The following is a 27,514-nucleotide window of genomic DNA, read 5'->3' on the forward strand; positions in this document are numbered from 1 at the left end:
CATTCCTTCTGAATTCATGCAGATCTGTCCCCACTTGCCTTTGTGTGACACTGTTTGCGACCAATCAGAGCACCCTGGACGCATTCCATCGTAAACGTCAGCCAATAGCGTGAGAGCGGGGCGTGATTTCCCTCGCACGGCTCCGCGAGGCATGAAGTTTATTCGGAGTGCGAGCTGGTCAGGGAGAATGATGCACCTTTGCGTGGATGCGAATGGGCGATATTTCTGTTGCGCGCTTTAACTTTCTCCACTTTCTCATCTAGCCACGGATTGTGCCGAACGTGTTATAGTAATTCTGGCTCGCATCACAAATGGCTCGAAGTATTACAAAGCAGCGGCAACGTATAGCGTTTCATGTGCACTTGTTTCTCTTTATACTGACTTTGTTTCGCGATGCATCTGCACATGGATTTGAGAGTTTGGGATTAACGTACGGTTTAAGATCTGAACTTTCAGAGGATGCTATTCTTGTTGCCAATAATGGAATACGAGTTCCTTTCGGTAGATCTGTCTATATTGATCCAATCAATGACCTGGTTACCCAAGTTCAGCCCGGAGACAAGTGCATCATAACAGTTCTGGATAATGACCCGCTGTCACAGAGACCGGGACAGCTGTCCCCGAAAAAGTTTCCTTGTGAATTTGGTCCCAATGATGTAAAATACTCGCATTTCGGATCCAGGAGCCCTTCAAAAGACAGAGTAAGACTTCAGCTCAGATATGATACTCAGACTGATACGGTCATCATTCCCTTTATGATGGAAGTTGAGGTGATTTTCACTCAGCTTGAGATTCTCACCAAACACATGCCTGTAACTGTAGAGAAACTGCTTGGAATGAGTAATCCTATTGATAAGAAAATCCTGGAGTTTACGTATGATAGAAATGCTCATTTATGTAAAGTTACATATTTGGCCAGTGGCAGCTCATTACCCAGGTATGGAAAGCTGATTGATAATGGAAAATTGGGGAAACCTGTGGATTGTGATGAATTTGTCAGGATGGACATTCGCTATCAGCACACTTTTGCACATCGTTCTCCAAACCGAGATTATATTCCGATGTATTTAGAGTTACAAGACAAAGAAGCAAATGTACTGAAGCAAGAGTTTTTCCAAATTGTGGTGCTTATAAAAGAGGGTGAGGAAAACACAGCTCCTAAACCAAGTTTTGTGGCAATGATGATGATGGAAGTTGACCAGTTTGTAATGACTGCTATAACCCACGATATGCTTGCCGCTGAGGATGTGGAATCTAATCCTGATGATTTAATCTTCAACATCACTTCCCCGCTGTCCTTTGAGGAGGGCTACATTGTGAGCACAGATGACAGGAATTTGCCCATCACGTCGTTTTATCAAGCAGACCTGAAAGATCTTAAAATAGCCTATAAGCCTCCATCTGTGGATTCGGATGTGGAGAGAATTTTCCAAATTGAATTTGAAGTTGTAGACACTGAGGGGGCTATATCAGATCCCTTTGCATTTATGATAGTGGTTAAGCCTATGAACACTCTAGCACCGGTTGTGACCCATAACACTGGCCAACTGCTTTATGAGGGTCAGTCCAGGCCACTGTCCAGCTCACAAAACCTACAAATTAGTGACGAGGACAATTTAGACAATGTCCAAATCACAGTTATTAATGGACTTCGCCATGGAGAGCTCACAGTTCTAGAGTCCAGGCGAAAATTCTTCACCCCGGCAGATCTTGATGTAGGGAGCGTCATCTACCAGCATGATGGCAGCGATACATACAGCGATAATATAATTTTCAGAATGACAGATGGAAAAAATGAAGTTGAGTTTTTATTTCCCATTACAGTGGTGCCAACTGATGATGAGCCTCCCATAATCAATGCCAACACAGGCTTAGTTTTATTTAAAAACCAAATGATGCCCATTTCTCCTTTAATGCTTAGTGCAGCAGACATAGACTCTGAGGATTCAACTATTAAGTTCATCATGGTCCCTTCCTACTCTACTATTGGAGAAGTCATACTTCGTCAATCAGATGCACCGGAGGATCCATCCACATGGAGGTTCAATTCCGTGGATGAGATGTATGAAAAAGTAGTGACAGAATGGTTCCAACAGGACATCACAGAAGGCAAGCTGTTTTACAGGCATATTGGACCACATAATACAAAGACCATCATGGACCAGTTTGTTTTCCATGTGCAAGATGACAACGACCCACCGAACCAATCAGGTGAGAACTCTTTCATCATCAAAGTTCTCCCCATTGATGATATCCCCCCAGAGCTCTATCCTGGGACCACTCTTCAAGTGACCGTTCATGAGTACCAACTCACCTATTTCCAAAAAAAGTTATTGCGCTACACAGACTTAGACTCAGAAGACAGAGACTTGAAATACACAATTACCCAGCCACCCACTGACACAGATGAGAACAGCCCTGGCATTCTAGGAAGCATAGTTTTAACTGAGAGTCCAAACTCAGAAGTCACCGAGTTCACTCAGGCACAGATAAATCATCACAAGATAGCCTACAGACCTCCTGATCTAGAGCTTGGAATAACCCCGCATGTGGTGCAGTTCCATTACAAAGTTGAGGACACGGCGGGAAACAGCGTCAATGGAGTTTTCACTATATTTTTACAGCCGGTTGACAACAAGCCTCCCCAGATCACCAACACAGGCTTTACCATTCAAGAACGAGGGGCACACGTCATCACACGCGCCGAGCTGGACACAACAGATGCCGACACGGACAGCTCACAGATTCTGTTTACAATCACCCAGCCTCCAAAGCATGGTCAGGTTAAGTACACATTCACTGATATGACTAAAGGGAATTCATTCAATTTGGATGATATATCTAATGGCAGAATATCTTACATTCATAATGGTGATGAGTCAACCAGCGATTTCTTCCAGCTGGATGTCAGTGACGGTGTCCACGTTGTCACAATCACGGTTAGGATCAATGTAAAGCCTATTGACGACGAAGCACCAACCATCAACCTTCCAGAGGGCACTATCGGTTCTTACATAGATGTTCTGGAGAACGGAGTGACTGAGATCACTACCAACGTCATTCAGGGTCGGGACGAGGACACTGATGACCTCAGGCTGACCTTTATCGTAGAAGATCCCCCAGTGTTTGGTGAAATATTAGTGAATGGTGTGCCCTCCAATAGGTTCACTCAAGCAGACATCATTAGTGGCTTGGTAGTATATGCCCATAATAGTGGAGAAATTGGTTTGACAACAAAACATGACTTCTTTAATCTTACACTTACCGATATGTCTGATGAATGGACAGTTGGGGGAAATAAAATCAAAGGGGTTCGTGTGCAGGTCACCATTTTGCCTTTGGACAGTCAGGCCCCTGAGGTCTTTGTGGGCCCCCAATTCATTGTCGTAGAAGGTGAGAAAAGTGTTATAGAAATTTTGCATATTAGTGCTAATGACATTGACAGCCCTAATGATGACCTACTTTGCACAATTATTGTGCAGCCCACCTCAGGCTACATAGAAAACATCTCCCCTGCACCAGGCTCTGAAAAATCCAGATCTGGGATTGCTATTAGTGCTTTCACGATTAAAAACATTCGGGAAAACCACATTTATTACGTGCAAAGTATTCATAAAGGTGTCGAGCCAGTTGAAGACAGGTTTACTTTCAGGTGTTCAGATGGGATAAACTTTTCAGAGAGACACTTTTTCCCAATCGTGATAATCCCATGCAATGATGAAAAGCCAGAGATCCATATGAGAGAGTTTGTTGTGATGGAAGGCATGAACATTGTGATTGACACTCCAATATTAAACGGGGCTGATGCTGATGTTCCAGCGGATGAGCTCACGTTTATCATTTCAAAACCTCCGAAACATGGATATATCCTCAATCAGTTAACCTCAGGCACCATTCCTGTCACAAACTTCACTCTTGATCAGATACGAGAGGCTTCAAGTATTGTCTACGAGCATGATGATTCAGAAACCACAGAGGATAGTTTTGATGTTTTACTTACTGATGGCAAATTCATAGTGGAGAAAACCGTCATGATTATGGTCATTTTGGTTGATGATGAAACACCAAGGATGGCGATTAATGATGGCCTTGAAATAGAAGTAGGAGAGGTGAAAATAATCAACAATAACGTTTTAAAAGCCACCGATCTGGATACAGAAGACAGCATTCTGACCTACATCATCCGTTATGGTCCAAATCAAGGGTTTTTACAAAAGCGAACACCATTTGGAACATTTGAAAACATAACCGTTGGAATGAACTTCACACAAAATGAGATCGACCAAGATATGATCATGTACATTCACAATGGACAAGAGGGAGTTCGTGACCTTATCAAATTTGATGTCACTGATGGCATTAACCCTTTGATTGACAGGTACTTCTATGTAACTGTGGGTGGGATAGACATGGTGTTCCCTGATGTGATCAGCAAAGGTGTTTCTCTGAAAGAAGGAGGAAGGGTCACTCTAACCACTGACCTGCTCAGCACTAGTGATCATAACAGCCCTGATGAACACTTGGTGTTCACTATCACACGTGCCCCTATACGAGGACACTTAGAGTGCACTGATGTTCCAGGGATGCCCATTAGTTTGTTCACTCAGCTTCAACTAGCTGGGAATAAAATCTACTACATCCATACTGCTGATGATGAGGTAAAGATGGACAGCTTTGAGTTTGAAGTGACCGATGGTTACAATCCTGTGTTCCGCACCTTCCGTGTGTCCATTACGGATGTGGACAACAAAAAGCCCGTGGTCACAATTCATGGACTTGTCGTTAATGAAGGTGAAAATAAGTTAATCACTCCTTTTGAGTTGACAGTGGAGGACCGTGATACAGTCGATCACCTTTTAAAGTTTACAATCACCCAGGTTCCTGTACATGGCAAGTTGCTGTTTAACAACACCCGTCCTGTCTCGTCCTTCACCAAGCAGGATCTGAATGAAAACATGATACGTTATAAGCACGATGGAACCGAGTCTGCCTCCGACAGCTTCTCGTTTACTGTTACAGATGGAACTCACACAGACTTTTATGTGTTCCCTGACACAGTTTATTCAACTCGCAAACCCCAGATGATGAAAATAAGAATTTATCCAGTGGACAATGGAGTTCCACAGGTTGTGACTAATAAGGGTGGTACAACAGTAAGGATTCTCCCTACTGGTCACCTTGGGTTCCTTATCACTAGTAAAATACTAAAGGCAGAGGACAGAGACAGCCTTCATGGAGCAGTGACTTTTAAAATTACTGTGGCCGCTGAGCATGGCTACCTCATTGACTTGGGGAAAGGCAATGCCACTATCACCACATTCACCCAAGGTAAGTTGTATTATGTCAGTTTAATAGAATATGCTGTGTTCATTAAAAAAAATGTTCAAGTGAATTAGTGGTACTGGTAGATTAATACTTAGTGTATTGGCATAGTATGTGAAAAATATTGGGCTAACATAAATGTGAGAATACTGTATTAAAGGGATAGCTCATGCAAAAATAAAAATACTGTGATCATTTATTCACCCCCATGTCATTCCATAAAGTACTTTCTTTAATGCACAAAAGGTGATCTTTTTTGAAGAATATCTTGATTGCTCATTTCCATACAATAAAAGTGTCTCAGTGCCTGCTTGAAAAGAAATAAATAAATCAATAAAAATATGATTAAAGTTGTTTGTCATCTGATCACCCAGCCTGACCTGAAGAAAAGTTCCCGAAACCCTTCTGAAACAGACTAGGAGAGTGACAAACAAGCTTCGGTTGTTTTATTTTTATTTCTTTTTAGAGAAAAAGTAAGTCTGTTCATCACAGAAGCATATATAAAGTGCTTTTTTCATTTTGGAACTTTTATTATTATTATATGGAGAGGAGTATCCAGGATAGGAGGGTGAATAAATTACAGCAGTTTTAATTTTTCTTTGAGCTGTTTTAAGATCCTAAATAATAAGTCTTATAATATTCTAAATAGTCTTATAAAGGAAGATTTTTGCCTTCAAAAAAGACCAGTATAGTACTCATGGGTAAAATAAGTCTTTTTCACCAATGTAGAGTACAAAGCAAACAGCTCTTATTGTCAAAAAATTACAGTAAAGGCCCAAGCTCTCAAGCCTAGTATAGTTGTAAAAAATGTGTAAATGTCAAAGCAAGCAGGGGACATGCTCAACTTGCCACTGTGCTTCCCCTTTCTAAACAAGCTCCTTTTTTAGGATTCTCTTTGAATATTTCAAGGGAATTTCAAGGGGGCTGGGCTACTGACAGTAAATAAAGTTGCTGCTCCCTTGTGGGCATTTGAAAATGATGGGCTTACATTTTTATGAGCTGGCCGCTTTGAAGAGAAATGTTTTGACATCAAATATTGAAGATAGGCTGGCACTGTGGTAACACCCTCTCAGAAAAACCCACGTACTTGAAATGCACTCCAAAGTCTGAGCACAAGAAAGGGTGGTGGAGAAATTAATAGATGGGTGCCAGTTGGAGACCTGCTGCTCTTTGTGGCTCCTTTCAGTCAGAAAGGAATCGATGTGTCACGGCTTCAGTGCTTCATATTTCTTTCAGTCTAAATTAAACACTGCCCAGTTGATAAATCTCTGACATAATGCGGTTTGGTGCCTGCAGCTCTCTGTGAAGGAGCAGATGGGCAAAATGCCCTTATTTGAAAGTGCCTTTCAATCTGGTTCATATAGAACCTGTCCCAAATGGCACCCTCCTCCTCCTCAGAGTTTGACATTTTGACACATGCGCTGTTGGTAATGGTTCCTGTGGAGTTCAAGTGGGCCATCTGGGTCAGGGCTACACTTTTAGGACAAAATAGCAAAAATTGTACATTTAGGGGAGTGTCTTTGTGCCTTCTCTACCCCATGGTGCGCATTACTACCTTAAGAGCAGTGCTGGGGAAAGTTACTTGAAGTAATGTGTTACAGTATTGGGTTACTCCAGAAAAAAAAGTTACCAATTACATTAGTTATTTAGAGTTTATGGAAAGTAATGCATTACGTTACTTTTTTTGTCATTTGGGCTAGGCTTGCGTTTTTATTTTTAATAACAAACAAGGGCAACTGTAAATGTAAACCAAAAGTGTAATTAATAAGCATCAGGCTGAAGTAAGTGCCTCTGGTCTACTCTGCACAACATTCCCAATTTCTCTCATCATGGGACAGGAGAGATGAAAAAGTAACTCAGATATTTTCTTGTAAATTTAAAAGTAATGTGTTTCTTCACTAGTTATGTGAAAAAAGTAATCTGATTACATAACTGGCACTACTTGTAATGTGTTGCCCCCAACACTGCTTAAGAGTAATTGGAGACCAGCAGCGACCCACAGTGAAATCTATTTATTTATTTATCGTTTTAGTTTAGTGCAATGATAGCACAATTGCCAATTTCTGAATTTTTAATACCACACATATACTATTTTTTTCTTTACCAGTCCTAATTGATCTTAAAATATACTGTATAGCTGCCTTCATACATCTGGATACTTCTGATAAACAAATCTCTCTGGAGTACTTGATTTTGGTTGGTCAGTTGTCATTCTGACAATAAAAAGTATAATAAAATGGATCTTGATTTAGTATTTTGTGCATCCCAACTTAATTTAGAATTTAATATAGTTTCAAAAGTAACTAATCCTTTGAATATTTCCTTCTTCAGCTGACATCAATGACATGCATATATGCTATGTGCTTCGAGACGGAGACAATGCCACAAGCGACACATTCCACTTTTCCATCGAAGACAGTGGTAAGATATTTCAACCTTATTGTTTTGGCCTCAGGATGTTTAAAATAAGACTAGTTGGATTACAGATGTGTGCATTCCTATCTGCATCATCCTTCATTTCTTTGTGTGCCCACCCAGTGCTTGTGAAGGTGTTACTGTGCGAGAGCAATAACTAAAATCTGTGCACGTTAGTTTCTTCTGGGATGTCTTTTGATTGACACGTTGGCATATTGAACTGGAAAACTTGAATAGATCTTTGGTTGGGTTTTAATCATTTTATTGAAAAACATTTTTCAATCTCAAACTTTCTTTGATGGGTTGAGTGAAACTGGCCAATTACAAATCTGCCAAGTGCACTTGCAGAAAGCATTATTAAAGACTTATTGCTTGACTGCCAAAAGAATTTTAGCTGATATGTTAGAAACAAGTGCTCCACTTTGAAGATGACTTGCGTGATGAAATCTTTTGTCTATATTTAGCCACCATAATATCATTCGAAAAGGGTGATTGATGACCACCATTGTCAGGCTAATTATGTAATGCTAAATAAGTTTTATGATAGTTTTGTTTGAAATTCTGATAGATTAGATACATTTTTACAAAGATCAACTCCATTCCCTTATTATTTGATTTTCTTGTAAATCTATCATCCTACTTGTCTCTCTTCCTTTCTTTTTGTACACAGCCCACTTCAAAACATTAAAGGCTTCCGATTTTTACGAATGCAAATGCCAATCTCTTGTTTTAGTGGGCATTCTGTATGCTTTACATTTCAGAGACCCTTCTGACAGCCTGTTCATTGTTCTCCCATGCCATGGCTATAAAGAAACACACTGTTTTGTGATTGCATGTTTCTCTTTTCCCAGGAATATGAAAAAAATGCTCTCACCTCCCACTCCCAATCTTCTGCAGCCACAGTGGAATCATCTGGTGAAAACCAGTGTCATTTCACACGGTTCTGTATGAAAAATGTACTGGAGATAGATCATTTTTAAAGAGGATGGGACAAGACTAAATCAAAGTGTTTTGCATGGTTTAGTTTGGCCAGTATGATCTGCAATGTGAGTTTAAACTCTTCCTGAGAAGGTTAATTTGTTAATCTTTTGCTTTCAATCATAAAAGCATTAGATGAAGACTGACTTGATTTTATGGATTTGGCATTCAAATGCTGTTGTTCTACGTGCATGCTAATTAGATTATTCATTCGCTAAGTCAATTGACTGGCACAAAGAGCCTGTGTCTAACAGAAGTTGGCACGAGGTGTGTGTGTCTTCTGAAGTTTGGCAATTATACAATGGGATTCTGCAGAATGTTGTTGCATACACTCCTTTCAGAAAGGGCTCAAGATGCCCTCATTGTGTCTTGTGGCACTTGTTTGTTTTCTAAATGAAGTTTTCTCTTTTTCATTTGACTGCTTGTCAAATGATTAGGAATTTTGCGCTTCTTCAGTTATTAAGTCTCAAGACTGCATTTATTTGACCAAAAATACAGTAAAAACAGTAGTATTGTAAAATTGTGCCGCTTAATGTTTTGTGTGAAACCTGGTAAAATTGAAAAGAGAACAGCTTTTATTTGAAATCAGTTTAATACATCCTTGTAATTAAAGTAATTAATTAAGTAATTCATTTCTTAGAAAAAAAAAGAGTACTAACCCCCAACATTTTGAACAGTAGCGTACATACATAAATGTTTGTATTCATTTATGTGTCTACTGTAAGTAGGTACTGTACGTTACCTTGATGTTTCTTTCTTCACATATTTCATGTCTTTTAGTAGAACTTTATTAGTGGCAAAATTGTAAGTTTGTTAGAAATTATGCCTCAATTGAGGGACGTGGGTTATAAAAAGGAGCTGGATTTCCAAACGCCAAGAACTTCTGTTTGTATTCAGTGTGCAGCTTCTTAGAATGGTTTGCACCTCCTTAAATAGACAGAATTTGTCCTCACCCTCATGAAACATCCATGAAATGGACTTGATAAGATCTAGAGGCCCCACTGGACCCTCATATGCCTCAAGTATGCCTTAAGATTTGCTCACTGGTGAGTGCTCATGTTCCTTACATGTTTAAAATTGTGCCCTCCAGGTGAACTGATGAGTAAAAGACACGTTAAGGGAAAGCTGGAAACCAGCCCAGGACTTTGCTTCGATGTGGTCACTTTTTCTCACCTAAAGTGGAAGTTGTTACCTTAATCGTATTGGACATTTTCATTAACCATTCATTAGTCTTAGCGCCTACCCAATTCCCTACTCATTTGATTCATTTTGGGGCTTTTTCATACTGTCTAGCCGTGAAAGTACACATATTGGGATGCAGGGAGTGTCATTAGATATTTAACCTGACCCGGAGTCAGTTTTCAGAATTTAATTTGTGAATTGTGTGCTTACGAAACTCTAATACTGGATCATTGATAGTGTGGCTGCCAGGCTGCTGATGTTATTTGTAGGCATGAGAGCCACTGTGGCAGCCACATTAATTCCCCAGGTACCCCCTGCGGCTGTGTATCAGGCAGCCGTGCTGGATTGTGAGTGTTCAGACACAGCTGTATCCTGTCATGTTCCAGCAGCCAAAACCACTCTGCAGGTAGTGCCTTAATAGTAAGAAGGAAAATGGAGATGAATTCAAGGGGCTGTTTAGGCTTTATCTTAATGCAACACTGCAGTAAATCTCATAAAGGTTGTAAAATAGAGCATTTTTGTTGCTTGTAAAGATTAAGTATCGGTTTATATAATGTTTATTTAGACTAAGCCGAATAGTCAAGTCAAGAAAATGCTTCTAGTTGTGTGGTCAGGTTTGTTTTATCAGGCATTACTGGGTTTAAATATGTATCTGCCTCGTCAAATAAATATGTTTTAATCTCAGGCGTGAGCTGGTTGGAAATTTAGCCCATCGTACTGGAAAAACAACAACATCAGTTTTCCCTCTCAATTCGCTTGAGGGTTCGCTTTCAGAATTACAATAAGATTTCATGTCTGTTAGCCAAGTAAGTTACACATACAGGGAATTTGGCAACAAAGAACACATGGAATATGTAGTACTCTTGATATAACATGTATATACAGAATATGCATATATTATGAAAATGAAAATGCACTATAGCCATTCATTGAGTTGAATTATACATATTTGAATGCATATATGATCCAGTATTATTAGTACTAGCATTTGACTTAAGTATGATTTGATTTTAATTGCGAAAGAAATTTGTTGTTAAGTGGTTGACAATGTCAAAATTAATTTGTCGCCAATAACCTTTGTTCTTCTTCTACTCTAATGGAGGCCAAATTACAACAAGTTCAGTAATTCATCAACATCATTTTATGAAAGGAGTTGAAATTGCCCTTCAAATTAATGCTGTTAGTTGGCAGCAGATTCTTTAGTAGAGTTGTCCTAAAAGCTGAGTAAATGATTTGGCTCAGATTCCCAGTGAGAAATATAATTGGTCTCCCAGAGGATTATTAAGTTTGCAAACTTTGACACAGATATCAGCAGGTGGTTAATGAAGGATTCAAAGCTGATGATGGTTTTTGGATGATTCCAATTTCTTACTATTTGGGGAAATGGTTACATTGCCAAAAGCATGCCAGATGATGAATGCTTGAAGATGAAATTTTGATAAAGCTTTGTGCATATGAGACTAATGCAAATTCCATGTTCTTTGGCAAACTGGGATGTGAATGTTCTCCGCACTGATCCGTGAACAAAAAGTTTAGTTTGTGACCTAAAAACAGAACAGCAAAAACCTGAGGTGATTAAAAAAGCAGAGATATTATTCTTTTTTGCTTTCAAATTAAGATGTTGATGCTCGATTTTCTGAAAGCAAGTTTAAGAATGGCCTAGTTTGAATCTGAAATGCTTTGAGCACTTTTAGACAGTCGGAAGAATTTTAAAGTATAAATGTGTTTGAATTGGATCGCAAGATTTCCATATTAACATATGGAATTCTTTTCTAAATGTTTTCATTGTGATGTTAGTGTTTGAGTTGCTTGCTGGTGTGATGAATTGCTGAGTCCTTGCACAGATCTGTCAAGGGACTGATGATGGACTTGTTACGCCGTGATTTATTTTAGCTTCAAAAATGCTCATAGCCTTCAGTGAGAATAGAGGAAACATTGTTGTGACTAGGTGGTTCTGATTTGATCAAAAGTGCTAAGAAAAAAAAGGTTTGAGAAGCACTGTTCTGCCTTTTTCAATTCCCTCTGGGCTTATTCAATACAGTTTCAGACGAACACTGCTCAACAAAGAACAGAGAGTATGACTTGTCATGTTGCCAAATAAACTTGGAAAATAGCACACTTACCTGAAGGCACCTCATGAAATCCTCAGTGAAGTTTTGTGAAATGTTTGTCTGGCCTCTCAAATAGTCTAGTGGCTCATTTAATGTATTTGAGGCAGGCAACAAAGTCTTGACTTTGTCTGACCTTCTCATTTTTGATAAATAATACTCTCTCCATCAGGCACAACATTCTTTACCACACCTTTGCATTTGTTTGAATAAAGGAAGCTGCTAAGCTTTTTTTTTTTTTTTAAATGGTATTAAGCCATGGAATTGGAGACAAAAGTGGCCGTAATTTGTGAGACCTGCCAGGTTGCTGATTTGAGATGAACTGAGAGTGGTTCCTTGTGCTTCAGAAAACCCTCTCACCTTTGTCTGTACAGCTTCCCCTCACCACTGGTCAGGCTATGGAGACAGCGTGGATAAAGATACAGTACCTTGTCTGGTTTTTGTTTTGTAGATGGACATAGAGGCCCAGGGGCCATTTTTTGGCATGTTTGTTCACTTCATTGTTCTGTGCAGCCACCTTAACCCCTCCCTTTCATTTTGCCCTCTGATTCTTCTCCTCCTTCCCGGTAAATTGAGCTTGCCTGAGCACACACAAGTTCTAGCACTGCCTGTGGGTTGTTTGTGGAGCTTTAGAAGAGCTGTCTGCCTCCAACCTCTAATCCACTCAGTCAGTCAGCGGAGGAGACGTCCCCACTGACAAATTCCCGCCTGCACCTTGCTCTTTGTTTTCAATTCCTGTCTTTTCTTACTCTCTCTCTCTTTCTCATTCACACTTTACCTTCTTGTTAGTCTCTGTTCTTGCACCTATTGTGTCCAGGGAGGCTTGTTTTCTCAATTTGTGTAGAGGAATACACACATCGAGTATGAATTAATTTAGCATCTTTTCATGTTTATTTGATAATAGGATTTGCGGTGGATTGATTTTATATATATAAAACTGATTTCTTTACATGGCAGAATTCTTTTTTCGAGACAAAGACGACAAAGAATTCAACAATACAACAAGTTTGCATGGATGCTTCCACAACTCATTTAACTAAACTTTTATAGTGAGAAAATATATGTCCCACAAAGACTTCTAAGTATACAAATATCATTGATGCTCTTTACAAACATAAAGAAAACAAATATAATAATGAGAAATTAATGTAAAAATATTTACACAATATTAACGATAATTAAATGAAAGCTTTAATATAATATAATATAATATTTTTTTTAATTATTACATTTTTATCTCACAACTTAAAATTGTTACTGCTAAGAGAGAAAAAATGATATGGGAAATGTAGAGATTTTCAAGAGAAATTGAATTGTTTAAATTAGCATTTTAAAAATAACTTTTTGCATTCATCTGTATCAAAAAATTTGGTAAAACCTAAGGCCCTTGATAATAAAAATGTCCCCCACTCCTGCGTTAGTGCAGTCATATTTACTGTTGCTAGACAAAATTTTGTTGGTGAAATCCAGTCCTTTCAGTAAGAATCTGTGTGATCTGAAGTGTCACGTGTGGTAGCGAAACACTTCGCTTCTAAAATATTTTGCTCATGTTCAGATTTGTCTCACTAATTCATCAGTTTGACCAACAAAAATCTGCTTGGTTTGAAAGATACTTTTGCTTATTTTATCTGTTAAAAACAGAAAACAATCATTGCCAATTAAATTTGAATGCATCTTTAGTTTGCAAGTATCACCGTAAAACCACAAAACACATTGGGGTAAATTCACCAAACAGAGCAGTGGATTTTTTTATTGTTAAAGGGAATGTTCAAGTCACGTAGACTTGCAAATCCATACACGAGCATTGATTGCTCAAAACAAAACTTTTGTGTTCATTCATAGCCATTGACAGTGGAGGGTTTCTTTCCAGCTCATCTCTGAAGCACAACCTCTCTCCAATCTCAGGTTAGCTGAAGGATTATGTTTCACCACATGCCATGAGGTGCTACGAAGACAACAAGCTCATACATGCACCGTTCAGGTCAAAGAGTCTCTAACAGCCTTTATCCTTCATCTTCACAGCACAGGATGTGCATAGATCAGCATATTTTTTCCACTCTCTCATCTGTTCACATTCCATTATTAATGAAAATACCACCTTTGGCTTGAATGCTGCTTTAGCGGTGGTACAGATCCTCCAGCGATTAGAGCAAAGTCGTTCATAATTACAGGTTAAGCACAATCATAAATCGCTGCAACCTATTTTAGGCCATAGACAAAAGCATGCTCTTTGGCACATTTCTTTTACGGCAGGCTGTGTAAGTAGTGATTTTGACTTTATAGACACGGATTCACATAAACCATCTGGTCTCGGATTATAGACCATACAGGTAACATCTGCTGCCCACAAGGGTGTCATTATTATTTTCCTGGATTGACGCATTGTTGAAGAAAAATAAAATGTGGTTTGATTTGAATATCTCTTCTGTTTCCATATCTACTATCTGGAAACATACATAAGGCTCTGGAAATATAGGAGTTACTGTACACTTGTTGCCATAACATGTGCTTCCTCGTCCTCCTCTGCACACTTGTTCTGCACAGCAGTACCTTCAGTACTCTTGAGTGGGAGTTATGTTTCTCAGCAGCGTAGCTTGCTTACAAATACATGAGGTTAGCGGGTCATGAGAGCACGGCTTGTACTCCATGCCATCTGTATCTGTTCTTTTGCCTGTCCATGAATTGAATGCTTTAACATTGGGGTTTGTGTTGTGCATCTCAAGTAGGAACTGTAAAAATAGTGTAACTGTCACTGTACTGTTGATTGTTAGTGTTCTATGTATAGCTGGCAGACCTGGTTATGTTAACGCCACAATAAATTGGTACCATATCAGGTATTTGATAGATATTAGAGATATTGTTTAATTTGGCAGTATTGGTTAAGACTGATTTAGTGATTATTCATTCTTTCCCCCCCTATCTTATAATTTGACTAACTTTGCTTTATTTAGCAATCTTAATCTTTAATCTTTAACATTGATATTGTATGTTCATAATGTACATGATAATGCTGTGATACCTAATTTAACTTAAACACTCTGAGAAAATAGTTACAACGCTGTCACTGGGGTGATATACTAAGGTACTAAAGCTAAAAGATATATATTTGAGAATCGGGGTGTTATGCTTTGTCATATTGTGCCCTAAAGCAAGCATTTAACCCTAGGATTCTCTAAGGTGAGACTTTCTGGAGACTGGAATGGATTGTAAATCACTTCAAATCCAAATAACTAAAACTGTCAGGTGACAAAAAGGAGTTTAAATTAACTTGATATGGTAACTAAATTGGTATGGTCTTCCGGGTCAAATTCTAGCTGTGAAGTCAACAAGATTTTAACCCTAATCCTTTCTCTGTATATTGTCTTTGTACTGAAATAGTGTTTTAGGGTCTCTGCCGGGGTTTGCGTGCCCGACACACATTATCCCCATTCTGTCCAGACTTGCCCCACCGGATCATTCAGAGTGTCGTCATTCCCTCCCTCAGGATGTTGCTCTTGTATTGGAGGGTTTGAAGACGAGTTTTTACCAGGCTGCACATTCCATTCCAAAATCAAAGTTTACAGAAAACCAGCTATTAAACTGGGTCAGTTTTTCCATGCCAGTGCACCTCAAGACCTGTTCTGCTGAGAAAACTGGATATTTAAATATGGAGTAGGGCTTTGAAATATACATATATATGCTTTATCATATGTGACCATGGACCACAAAACAGTTGTGTCTTAAAGGTACAATTTATAAGATATTTGAAGTAATATATCCAAAAACCACTAGGCTAGTGTTATATATTTTGTCCAGCTGATTACTAACAATATCTCTAATGTTTTCAACTACTTGTAAATCATGAGAAAATTTCCATTCTAAACAGTTGCGGAAGTAGCTTCGCAACAAACTTCAACTAGAAAGAGATGCCGGTCTCGCTTGTGTTTTGCACGACAGGTGAGTTGTTTTGATTCGTATCTTTACAGAAAACGTATGCTATTATAACAATCAACAAGATTAGTATTATGGGGCATACACGGCAAATGCGGGGCATCGCGTCTCTAGACCCGCGCGAGGACGCGTCTGATCGATAGTCTGATTGTGTCTTTGCATTGGCTTTGTTATGGATGTAAATCCATAATTTATCTTTCCGTCTGATTGATGGCCGTCAGCGGTTGGGTAGAAGACAACAAATCCCATCATTCCACGCTCCTTCTTAGCGTCATCAAACCAAGTGATTGTTATTGTTTTGGTAGTGTGCCCTCTCGTGGCTGGTCCTACAACCTGTACCTTTAAGTGTACTTTTTTTTTTCGAAATTGAGATTTATACATCATCTGAATGCTGAATAAATAAGTTTTCCAATGGATGTATGGTTTATTAGGATCGGACAGTATTTGGCCGAGATACACCTATTTGAAAATCTGGAATCTAAGGGTGCAAAAAAATCAAAATACTGAGAAAATCGCTTTTGAAGTTGTCCATATGAATTCTTAGCAAAGCATATTACTAATCAAAAATTAAGTTTTGATACATTTACGGTAGGAAATTTACAAAATATCTTCATGGAACATGATCTTTACTTAATATCCTAATGATTTTTGGCAAAAAAGAAAAATATATAATATTGACCCATACAATGTTTTTTTTGTATTTCTTTTTTTACTATTGCTAAATATATACCCCAGCGACTTAAGACTGGCTTTGTGGTCCAGGGTCACAAATAATATGATAAAAAGGATGAAAAATATATATATTTTTTTATTTAATTTATATTCATGCACACAATCTATCATTAAAATATTTTTGGTACTTCTTGTCTTTGAAAAAAGTCTTATGCTCGCCATGGCTGCATTTATTTGATCAGAAATACAGTAAAAACAGCAATGGTGTGAAATACTATTACAAATGAAAAGAACTGTTTTTATTTTAATATATTTTGAAATGTTGTTTATTCCTGTAATGACAAAACTGAATTGTCAGCCTCCATTACCTTAGTCATCAGTGTCACATGATGCTTCTTATCAACCTTATCAAAGCATATTCAAAATTTTGTGTAATTTTATATTGCCTGCAAAATAATTGCAGTTATATTGTCAATATTAAATATATTGCCCAACACTAGTTAAATATCCAATGTGAGTGTGACATTTCCAAACATATTGGCTAGAAGCACCGAAATAGACTGTAACAATGACAGCATGATAACTGTGACACAATGTATGATACACTGTCAGGGATACAGTTTTCTTGTTGGCACTGTAAACATGAATACCTCTGTATGGTAAAGCCAATCTTTCATCTTATTTCTGTGGACCTCAGTCATGGTTTTCAAAAGTAATATCCCGCAAACAAAAAGACCTTGTTTGCTGTTCTTTCTTATGGCCCAGTGCTGCAGACATGCTGTCACTCTGCATATCTAAGCCTAGCACTACCACTCAATACTGTACATCAGGCTACATAATTCTTCCCTAGGCCTTCGGTTTCTAACCGCCTCCTTCCTGCTTCTGTTTTTGAGGAGCTGCTGACAACCTGGGCCAGGCTGCAATCTCGCAGTCCCTTCCCACAGGGCCTGGGTGTCTTGATTTGAATCTGACAAGCCTTCCTCCCCTGCCTCGCTCTCTCTTACCCTCCTACTTACTGACATGGGCTGAAAGTGATAGCTCAACTCAGCGTACATCTCCTTCAGAACACTGTACCATCTTGAGAGTTTGGAGAGAAATGAAATCCTGTCTGAATTCCTCGTATAAAGATGTAGGTGTTGTGTGGTGCTGTCCAGTATGGAATCAAGTGTTTGAAATATTAGTCTTGGACTGCAGGATCTTTGACAGCGGTGTAACAAAAATGTGAGATTTGGCTTTTTCCTACAAATGTTTACAATAAAAAAATAAAATGAAATAAATATATAAAATGTAAATAAAATTTAATTAAATAAATAAAAATAATAATAATTAAAAGTTTATTTTATTTTTATTTTATTTTATTCCTAATGGTCAGAGACTTTCAGATTCCTCTATACCAGTGGAAAATCTTGTCTAATATTTTGTTTGTGCTGTCTAGTATAAAATATTATTTAAAATGTTAGTTTTGGATGACCGGATCTTTGACAGTAGCATAACTATTTTTAAGATGACACTTTATTTTTTATTAAAAATAAACAAAATTTATACAGAAAATTTTTATTTAATGTATTATTTTATTTTATTTTTTTTATTTACTTTATTATTTTTTTATTTTTTCACTAATGGTCAGAGACTTATGGTTACCACTTTCCACTATACCAGTGAGATATTCCATCCAAATTACTGTTATAAAGATGTAGGTTAGTTTTGTACTGTCTAGTATGAAAAGTGTTTGAATTGATGGTTTTGGACTGCAGGATCTTTGACAGTGGTGTAAACATCTATAAAACTTTTTCTTGAAAAAAAATTGCAGAATAATAAAAAATATTGCCCACTCTAATGCTTCCGAGCTGCCCTGTATGTTCTGGCACTGTTCAGTGGTATTTCAGGGGAAGTAGTTGTGAGTTGCCGGTGCTGTTGAGCATCTTCTCCTGGGAGTCGACCTGTGAAGCACTACCCACCTGCCCCCGCCTCCACCTCCCCTCGGGATAAGGGAATTTTTAGAGCTGTGTAATGACTGGAAGGAAGTGCAGAGGGAGATGAAAGATAGAGAAGTGGCTCAATCCCTTGTAGTGGTTATGAGCAACTTCCTAAAGCCCTGAGCCATGTCACGCCATTCTTTCATACTGTTGCCTCAAATAAATTCTAATTTCAGACTTCTGGCTATTTACTGTTACGTGGCTCTTCCGAAAAAGTGCTCAGTTGAAAAGAAAAGCACAGTTTAGTTTCGTTCTGGATATTCTTATAGGATTAGTTCGCCCCAGAATGAAAATTCTGTCATCATTTACTCATCCACTACTCATCCTCATGTCGTGCCGAACCTATATGGCTTTTTCGTGTGGAACATAAAAGAAGTAATTTTAAAGACTTGTAATGTTGACTGAGGCTTTCATGGTTCGAAGTGGATGCAAAGGAATCATAAAAATAGTTAATATGACTCATGCTCTATATTCAAATTCTTATGAAACCTTGCAGTACTTTTGTGTGAGAAACAGACTGAAATCGAAGTTATTAAAAATTTATTTATTCACCTTAGCATCAATTGATGTGCTAATGAGAGAAGTAGAGATGTCTGATTTGTGAACAAATTATTCTTTTGAATAGGATCTTTTCAATGAATCAGTTCACCATATCAGGTTTGAAGGATTTGTTCCGACTTCTCAAGTTCAGTGATTGACTCTGTTATCAGTTTGCAGAGGTTAAAGGTTCACTGAAAGATTACTGGTGAAATAAAGTTTTAAATTTGGGTTTGTTCTTCACATTAATCTATTGTGTGATTTTTATGTTAACATTTTTGTTAACTCTTTCCCGGTCAGTGTTTTTGAAAAAAGTTGCCCGCCACCACCAGCGTTTTAGATGATTTTCACTAAAATTTCATGGTCCCCACAATATTTTGTTGTATAAATATCTCAACAAGCAATACATCAAAATCCAACAACAACAAAAAAAATCTTTTTATTCTAGCTTCAAGCATTTTTTATCAACATTTGAATGTTGGTAGGTTTCATAAAAAATTAACATTTTGAGCAAAAAGCTGAGAAAATCAAATGGATGGCTAGATGGCTTCCATCAATACTCCCAAAGCTTGCACTGGAATTTACCACTTTCTGGATTGACATTTCACTCTATATTATGCAGTTTTCATTTATTTGCGGTTAGTGTTGATGATCACATTATTTTTCATATACATATGAGATCGCTGGTTTCTCCATTTTCCTAGTCTGTATTTTTGAGCAGCACTTTCCAGACTTATTCAGGAGATGCGTAATAGCGCTCTCTAGCATATAACAGTGAAAACATGAAAACCCGGAAAATTCTGTTTGGCAGAGTAACATTGTCTCATGAATAATGGGAAATTCTGTGTTTGGCAGAGAAAGAGTTAAAATTTTAAATATAAAAACAGAGTAACACAATCAGTTTCTTTCAATAAAACGTTGAAAGTTTACATTTTTAGATACAGATATTCAACGTAACAATGTAGTGTAATGCGTAACAAAATTTGGCCACTTTTAAGTAACGTTCAAGAACAACGTTTAAATGAAACAGTTTTCAACTAAAAACTAAATACTTTTTGTGGGTTTTGGCCTATTATTTACATGACAATGGCATCTTGAGGGCCTGAAAATGCAAACTTCTTAAAACGTTTTTTAAAGTGCGATTTTTAAAAACAATACCGTTATTGCCTACGAAAAAGCACATTTTTGAAAATGGGGATTTCATCAGCATGCATATTATATGTTCAAAAAGTGTTGCTCTACCAAAATGGCATTGCCAACTACTGGCCTGGCATGCATTATGCAGCATTTTAAGTCGTTTTTTTTTTTCTTCTGTATGTGAAAAAACTACAAGTATATTGTTGTCATGTAAACTTACTGTAAATATTGTTTCACATTTGCATATCAGAAAGGATTGCTTTCATGCTAACTCAGAACCAGACTGTTGCCTCCCATTTTCAAGGTGTTATTCAAGAAATAGATTTTATACTAACTAAACTAACTAATATTTGACACAACACGACCAGACTTGTTACTCAACTACAGCTGAAAATGCCTTAAAATTGAATTCTAGTGTTCTGGATGACACCATTACTCATTAACATGAATGATGAGCACTGTGACTGAACTGCTTTAAGTACCATGAGGGTTAAAGCTAATGAAAGGACAGGCTTTGCAGCAGTAAAGTGAAGTTTCTTTTTTCCTTCATTCAGTCAGTTTATTTATTCATTTATTCATGATTAGTCAATAGATGCCGTTAACACTGCATGTCTTTAGCACTTGTCTAATCATCAGTCAACGCCTTTGCCCAAGCTGTAGCACTTTTCGCCGCTGTCCTCATAACCTTGAGTTTTACAAGGAACTAAAGGGGATTTAGCGCATGTTGCAGATTGTGAAAGAGCCATCAGCAAGTGCAGCCCAATCCCAGGGGATGAAAGTCAATCTGCCCTTGCTGTGAGTGTAACGTCCTGTAAATCAATGACACGCACACTGACCGCTTCTTCAAGCCCCAGGACAGCAGCATGAGCACCTTAGTCTGTAAAAACTGCTCTGCTTTTCCTATTCGCTGCTCTTCTTCATAGCGCTATATATATGTGCAAGCTTCAACATGCCTTTTTTGCCCTACTAAATCAAGTAAATCACTTGATTTATCTGTTTTATGTGTCACTGGGGCTTTAGTCTGTTTGGGAAAATGTACGGCCTATGTTTAACAATATGTATTTACATAGCACAAAGATTAATTGATATTTAGATATTTAAATTCAAGGGTCATTACTTCACCTGGACTTTTACTCCAGAGTATTGGGCTGCAATTACAGCTTCAGGAGATGTTTGTGAACCCTTTGTACTTGTTTCACGTGAGAAGCAGTGTTTTTATACTGTAGGTCAGAATGGATCTGATCAACACCTTCCATCTTGTCGCAGTGTTTGAACTCAAGGTTAATTAACCCTTGAGCTTAGTTACCCTTTAAAGTCATCGGTTTAGGTATTTATATACTTTTTCCAGTCTGTACTGTGAATGTTTACACAGTGAAATTATTCGAAGCACAACAGTTTGTCTGTTAAAATTAGTACCCTAGTGACATTTACTTCATGATAAGTACACTACAAATATATTTTCATATTTATAAAAATACCCTGCTATTTTACTTTTAGTATACTAAACTGGTATACTAAGGGCCAGATTTACTGTCAGTTTGCATGTTGGCATGTCTTAAAGCAGGCGATAATTTGTGCCGCTTTTGGTAGATTGCGCTGATCATTATGGAAATTAGATGTTGCTTTCGTGTTCTTTAAATGCACCTTGCCAGTAAATCACTCGCAGAATTTTTCCCCTCCCATCAGCGCTTTTATGGAATTGCGCTCTAACGCTAATTTTCCTTGTTTAGTAAATCTGGCCCTTAAAGGGGTGCTATTATGCTTTTTCACTTTTTGAATTTCAGTGTAGTGTGTTTGGGCGTAGAAAAGATCTACAAATTTACAAGTCTCAAAGTCTACTCCGAATGGAGATATTTCGTTTTTTATAAAATTCCCTTTTCAAGGACTACAACGAACAGCTTGCTTGGACTACAGCGTTGTTTTCTGGGATTTGTGATGTCACAAAGCAGCCCATTAGAATATTATTTAAAAAATTACTGCCTACGTAAATTCAAATTGTTGGGGGGTGAGGAGGGGTGAGGTCCTGGTTAGAATGCTTGGTTGAGTGCATCAGACAAGATTACGACGAAGTACTTCATGTTTTGTAACATTTTAAGTAATTCATAAATAACTATTAAAATTGACAGCAATGTATATTTACAGTCCCTTTTTTGAATTTCTGAATTTTTGAAATAAACATAATACATATTACCATTGCACTTATCTGTGCATAGTAAATGCAGTTATTTTTCAAGGGGTAGGGGGGGGTATATCTATCAGCCATCATACAGTAGATGGACGGTGCCATCGTCTATCGGCCCAACCCTAGTTACCACTCTAATATGTCTTGCAATATCCATGAGTGCAAAGGATGCTTTCCTCAACTATACAGAAGCAGATGGAACTTGCAGCTTTGGCAAGGGGCGTGGCAGTACTGAAACACTGTCTAAGCTGTTCCCCAATCACAAAGCACTGGGACAGCTAACCAATCACATCACATTTCATTTTTCGGAAGGCGGGCCTTCATCAAACCTGGAACTTATCGAGCCGTTTGTGCCAGGCTGGGGAGAAAGGTAATTAATAATGTAAATTATGTTAAAAATAATGCGTTTTTTCAAACCACCAAGCATGAGCGCATGTTATAGTACACTTCCAAAACAAAATCAAGACTTTGTAAAAGAGCATAATAGGACCCCTTTAACGTCTGATAAAGTGGAAAAACTAATTTTGTGCTTAATGCTCTTTAATTGTGCAGAAGTAATGCTGAAGTCCAACTAAAGATAGAGAACTATATTTGAAAATGCTATAAAGTGGAACTGTTTCAAGTATACTTTATGCATTTAAAGACCAATATTATTCAAAGATCATAAAATCCTCCCCAAAAGTGACATTAAAAAACATTTTAGGCTTAAATAGTAGGAAATGTGCATTGTGCACACGTAGAACTCCAAATAAAGTTTAATTATAATTTTTATTGCAGTAATTCTCAAGTCATATGTCAGTAAATACATTAAAAGGTTTGAACTGTATTTAGAAAAAAAAATAATAATAAACCTTGCCAAATATTGGACATCTTTAATTGTGACATTTTAAGATCAGATCAAATTTCATTGCTTGTTTATCACTGAAAATTTACATTGTCTTGTATCTTACTCTTATTCAGAGGTTTTTTGACTGTCAGTTCTTCCACCCAGCTGTGTTTCTCTTCTGCTTTTCACAGCTTTCTAAGGGGAGTTAGAAATGGCACCCTTAATACCACTTTTCAGTGAAAAGGTCACCGACTGTCCAGAATGCATCAGCATGCCACTTCAGAACATGGTAGTGGCCTTTCACGCTTGTGCACTGGGAAAGTTAAGGGCAATGTTCATTTTTAGCCACTCTTAAGGCCTGTGTACACATTATCTGTCAGACTACTCAGCTGTGATGCTCACTGTGTAATATTATATTACATCAATCCATTGTTCTTCTTAATGGTAATAATTTTGACAGACTTCCTTCTTGTCTTCTAGCTTTATTTGCTTCTTTTCAGTATGTAGGAACCACACAGTATTACACATTCAGAGATGTTATCCTAGGGTTTTAGACTTCAGTTTGCGCTCAAGTAAAAGTCTTTGGATGAGGGAGATGAATGGTATAGAGTTTCATGGCAGACAGGGAATAACTAGGCTTATACTGAATTAACTCGGACTTCGTCAGTCCCATTTAAAAGTTTATTAGCCTCTGGAGTTAAGACCGAAAGGGACATGATGGACATTTGGAGACTTTGTTTAGAGCACTTTGTTTGGAGGGTTTTTATGGTGTGCTTTAAAACCAAATAGAGCCATTTGAAATAAAGTCTCTTTTGGCTGCTCAGTACTTTGAAAATTCACATCTTTGCTGATAAGCAGGGAAGTGGTTGCATTTAATTAGCTGTGATGAAAGAACAGTGTTTAAAAGCATAAATATGTTTGACGGCAGCTTGTATTAACAGATAAGTGTTAGCTGATAACTCTAATATGAAACATTTGCATGTCAGTTAAAAAAAATATTGACCAAAGGAAAATGTTGCTTTGCTGTATTGTTTATATATACAAATAAAATAAATGCATGTAAATAAATATTTGATATAGGGTAAATCCATAGATTTTCAGCAAGATTTCTGATGTTTCAAGTTGCTTTTATTTGATAAAAAAATGCATTAAAAACTATTTAAAATAGTGTTCTGTTTTAATATATTTGAATATATAATTTATTTATTTGATGGCAAAGCTGAATTTTAGAATCATAACTCCAGTCTTCAGGATCACATGATCCTTCAGAAATCTTTCTAATATGCTGATATTGTGCTTGAGAAACATTGTGTATTATTATAAATGTTGAAAACAGTTTTCTCATTCTTTTACAAATAGAAAGTTAAAAACAGCATTTAATTCAACTCAAATTGTGAAACTTCTGTATTAAATAAATTCAGTGCACACAGACTGAAATAGTTTAAGTCTTTTGTTCTTGTAATTGTGATGATTTTGGCTCACATTTAACAAAAACCCACCGATCACTGAAATACTGAAATAAATGAACTTTTCCATGACATTCTAATTCATTGAGATCAGCTGTAAATGTCTTTACTGTGATTTTTGGATGGCAATGTACCTAAAGCATCTTAAGTTTCCACACTTATGAAAAGCACTAGCTGCCTCTACATTATTGATTTCAGGAAGTACTGTTACTCCAGTATACTCTGCCTTTTTAACAAAAATTATCCTCTTCTGCATGTTATGCAATTGAATCTTCCATCAACTATACCAATGTTCCTCATTTTACTCACTCCAACAAGACAGAAACTCCCTTTAAATCTTGTGCTTTTTAAGCATTTTCTGTTTTTGTCTTCCCAAAATGTAAATTTATTTCATAAGCTGTCCAGTTTCATATAGAACAACTTTAAAATCTGAGCTTCTTTCCAGTAGCTAGTTTAAGTTAAGAAACATCACCACAGGCAGTCCAGTAATTCCCCATGTACCTTTTTGACAGGTCGAAAGCAGTTGTTTCAGGCGGCACAAATTGGCATTCTCTCTCTGCATGAATTTGCAGGAGAGATCCTTCTTTTTGAGAAAAGATTTTTGTCCAACCACTCAAAAAATTAACAAGTGACTAATGCTGTTCAAACATGTCCTTCCAAAAGAGGCGGCTCAGTTGGAACTCTCCCAGAGGGGAGAATAGGCTCACAACAAACAACCTGAGAGCTATTAGCATGAAGCTCCACAGTCAGGGGGCCCAGATTTACTCGCCGTGTCCTTGTGCTGAAGCCATTCAGCAAACAAGCTGTCATTATTCCGTCTGATGAGCCGGCAAACACTGGGCATTGAGGGGTCAAGAAAAACCACAGTCCTGCTCTCATTGTCACATCCCTCTCATCCTGAATCGTAATATGCCTGTGTTGTTTTTTCCTTTCTGCATCTAGTGTTCTCACTCTGACCCCTTTACCGCCTCCTCTTCAAGTCCTGTTAAGATTTGCACCGGTTCGACAATAAGGAGTTTAGTACAGTAAGTTTACAGGAGTTTAGTTAGTTTAGTACACAACAAAAAATGTTTTATACTCACTTTGATTTTTTTTCTTGTTTCCAGCCAAAATATAGAAGAATTACTAAATCAAGAAGGATTTTCTAAACAAGTAACATTTATTGTCTAGTTTTCAGAAAAAATAAGTCAAAATTAAAGTTTTTGCTTGAAAGAAGCAAACGAATATGCCAATGGAGTAAGCAAATTAATACAGTGTTTTGTTTGAATTAAGATTGTTTTGCTTACCCTATTGGTGTTTTTAGATATTTTGGCTGGAAACAAGACAAAAAATCTAAGTAAGAAAGGCATTTCTTTGGTTCTTTCAACCAGTTGACATGTTAGTGTAGACTTTGCAAAACTTGAAATGACATGCTACCATGCGTGACTTCTGTAATAACACATTTTTAACTTTAGGGGCATATTGATGAAACATTGGCAGTGTAGCAATTAAACTGAATTTCATAAATTAAATTTCAATTTTATTTAATTTGAAAATGGAAAAAATCATGTATATATATATTTATTTATTTATTTTATTTAATTTCATTTTTTTCCGCTTACAAAAGAAACTGTGTCCTCCACTGGGTCAGGTAGTAATAACATCAACCTGCTAAAATGTCCATGTCATGCTTTGGTGACACACCAGTATCAGCTCGCAGTATTTCTGAAGCCTTTGATTAATGTCACCTTAGTAGAGATGTCCTTTTTGAGTGTGCAGAGGCTGTGCATAATTGCTACTTTCAATATTTAATCGTCAGTGACCTTTATGTGTGCACATGAGGTTCTGCCATGCTAAAAGACTACACTTTGTTGTTGTTTCCAGTGCCACCATGAATTCCTGATCTTAACATCACAACAAAGGTGGTAATTAAACTACTCAGTGGGTGGAGAGGACTTTCCTATAGATATAATAGCTACACAAGGACATAAATGAATGTTTTTGAAGTCTCTCATCATGAACCGGTTATTCAGACTGCAAGATAATTCCCTTGTTCTATTTCTGCGGCAGTTTTCCATTAGCCAAAAAGTGGATCCGCAGTGGCATTACAGCGAGTTATGAATACAATGATGTCCACTTTTAAAAGACAAAGGGATTGGGAATAAATTTCTGCTATTAATTGCTAAACTATTTCTTGCTATAGATATAGAAAAGGGTTGGATTATCCTCGAGAGGTTATGTTATCTATCCTAAAACTGAAAAAAGGAGAGAATTTTTTTTTTTGGAGGAGGAGAGTTTACATTAGAAGAGGCTCAATAATGTGGATTACACCTAATATCGCTTACTTGTATTCAAACACTTGCTTGATCCCACAGAAACTGCTTCAGAGTGGGCCATTCAATCAAAAAGCAGTGAAAGAAAGCACTGTTTAATAATCTTGTGTCCATCCAAGTCTGTGCTCTAATCCTCTTTTTTTAATGAGCAGTGGTCAGGGATAAGACCCGACCTTGGTGCTTTGGAATGACATTCTGCCTTTCTCTGCCTTTAAAGGAGATCACAGGGAAGGGAGAGAGAACGTTTCTTCCACTTAGTCTATGGTTTTGTGGCATATAGATAATATATATATCCATCCATCCATCCATCCATCCATCCAATAGTAATTTATTTTAATAATAATTGTAGTAATAAAATAATGATTGACTAATGAATAAATAATTGAATTGTTACATTATTAATTATTTTTATATTTGTAATCGTTATAGCAGTCATGCACAAAGTGAGTTTTTATGCTCTAGCACCACTTT

At 37.3% G+C, this 27,514-nt stretch overlaps 1 protein-coding gene across 1 annotated transcript in view; it reads left to right on the forward strand.

Moving 5' to 3' along the window:
• The first annotated feature begins 169 nt into the window (after positions 1-169).
• The window catches only part of LOC132107843 (FRAS1-related extracellular matrix protein 2-like), a 72,159-nt gene continuing 44,814 nt past the window's right edge, over positions 170-27,514 (forward strand). The window contains exons 1-2 of the mRNA XM_059514138.1: positions 170-5,328; positions 7,654-7,743. Of these exons, the coding sequence (XP_059370121.1) occupies positions 312-5,328; positions 7,654-7,743 (5,107 nt within the window). The 5' untranslated portion in view covers positions 170-311. The remainder of the gene's footprint in view (positions 5,329-7,653; positions 7,744-27,514) is intronic.

This window comes from Carassius carassius, chromosome 28, assembly GCF_963082965.1.
Source record: "Carassius carassius chromosome 28, fCarCar2.1, whole genome shotgun sequence".
Classification (NCBI taxonomy): domain Eukaryota; kingdom Metazoa; phylum Chordata; class Actinopteri; order Cypriniformes; family Cyprinidae; genus Carassius; species Carassius carassius.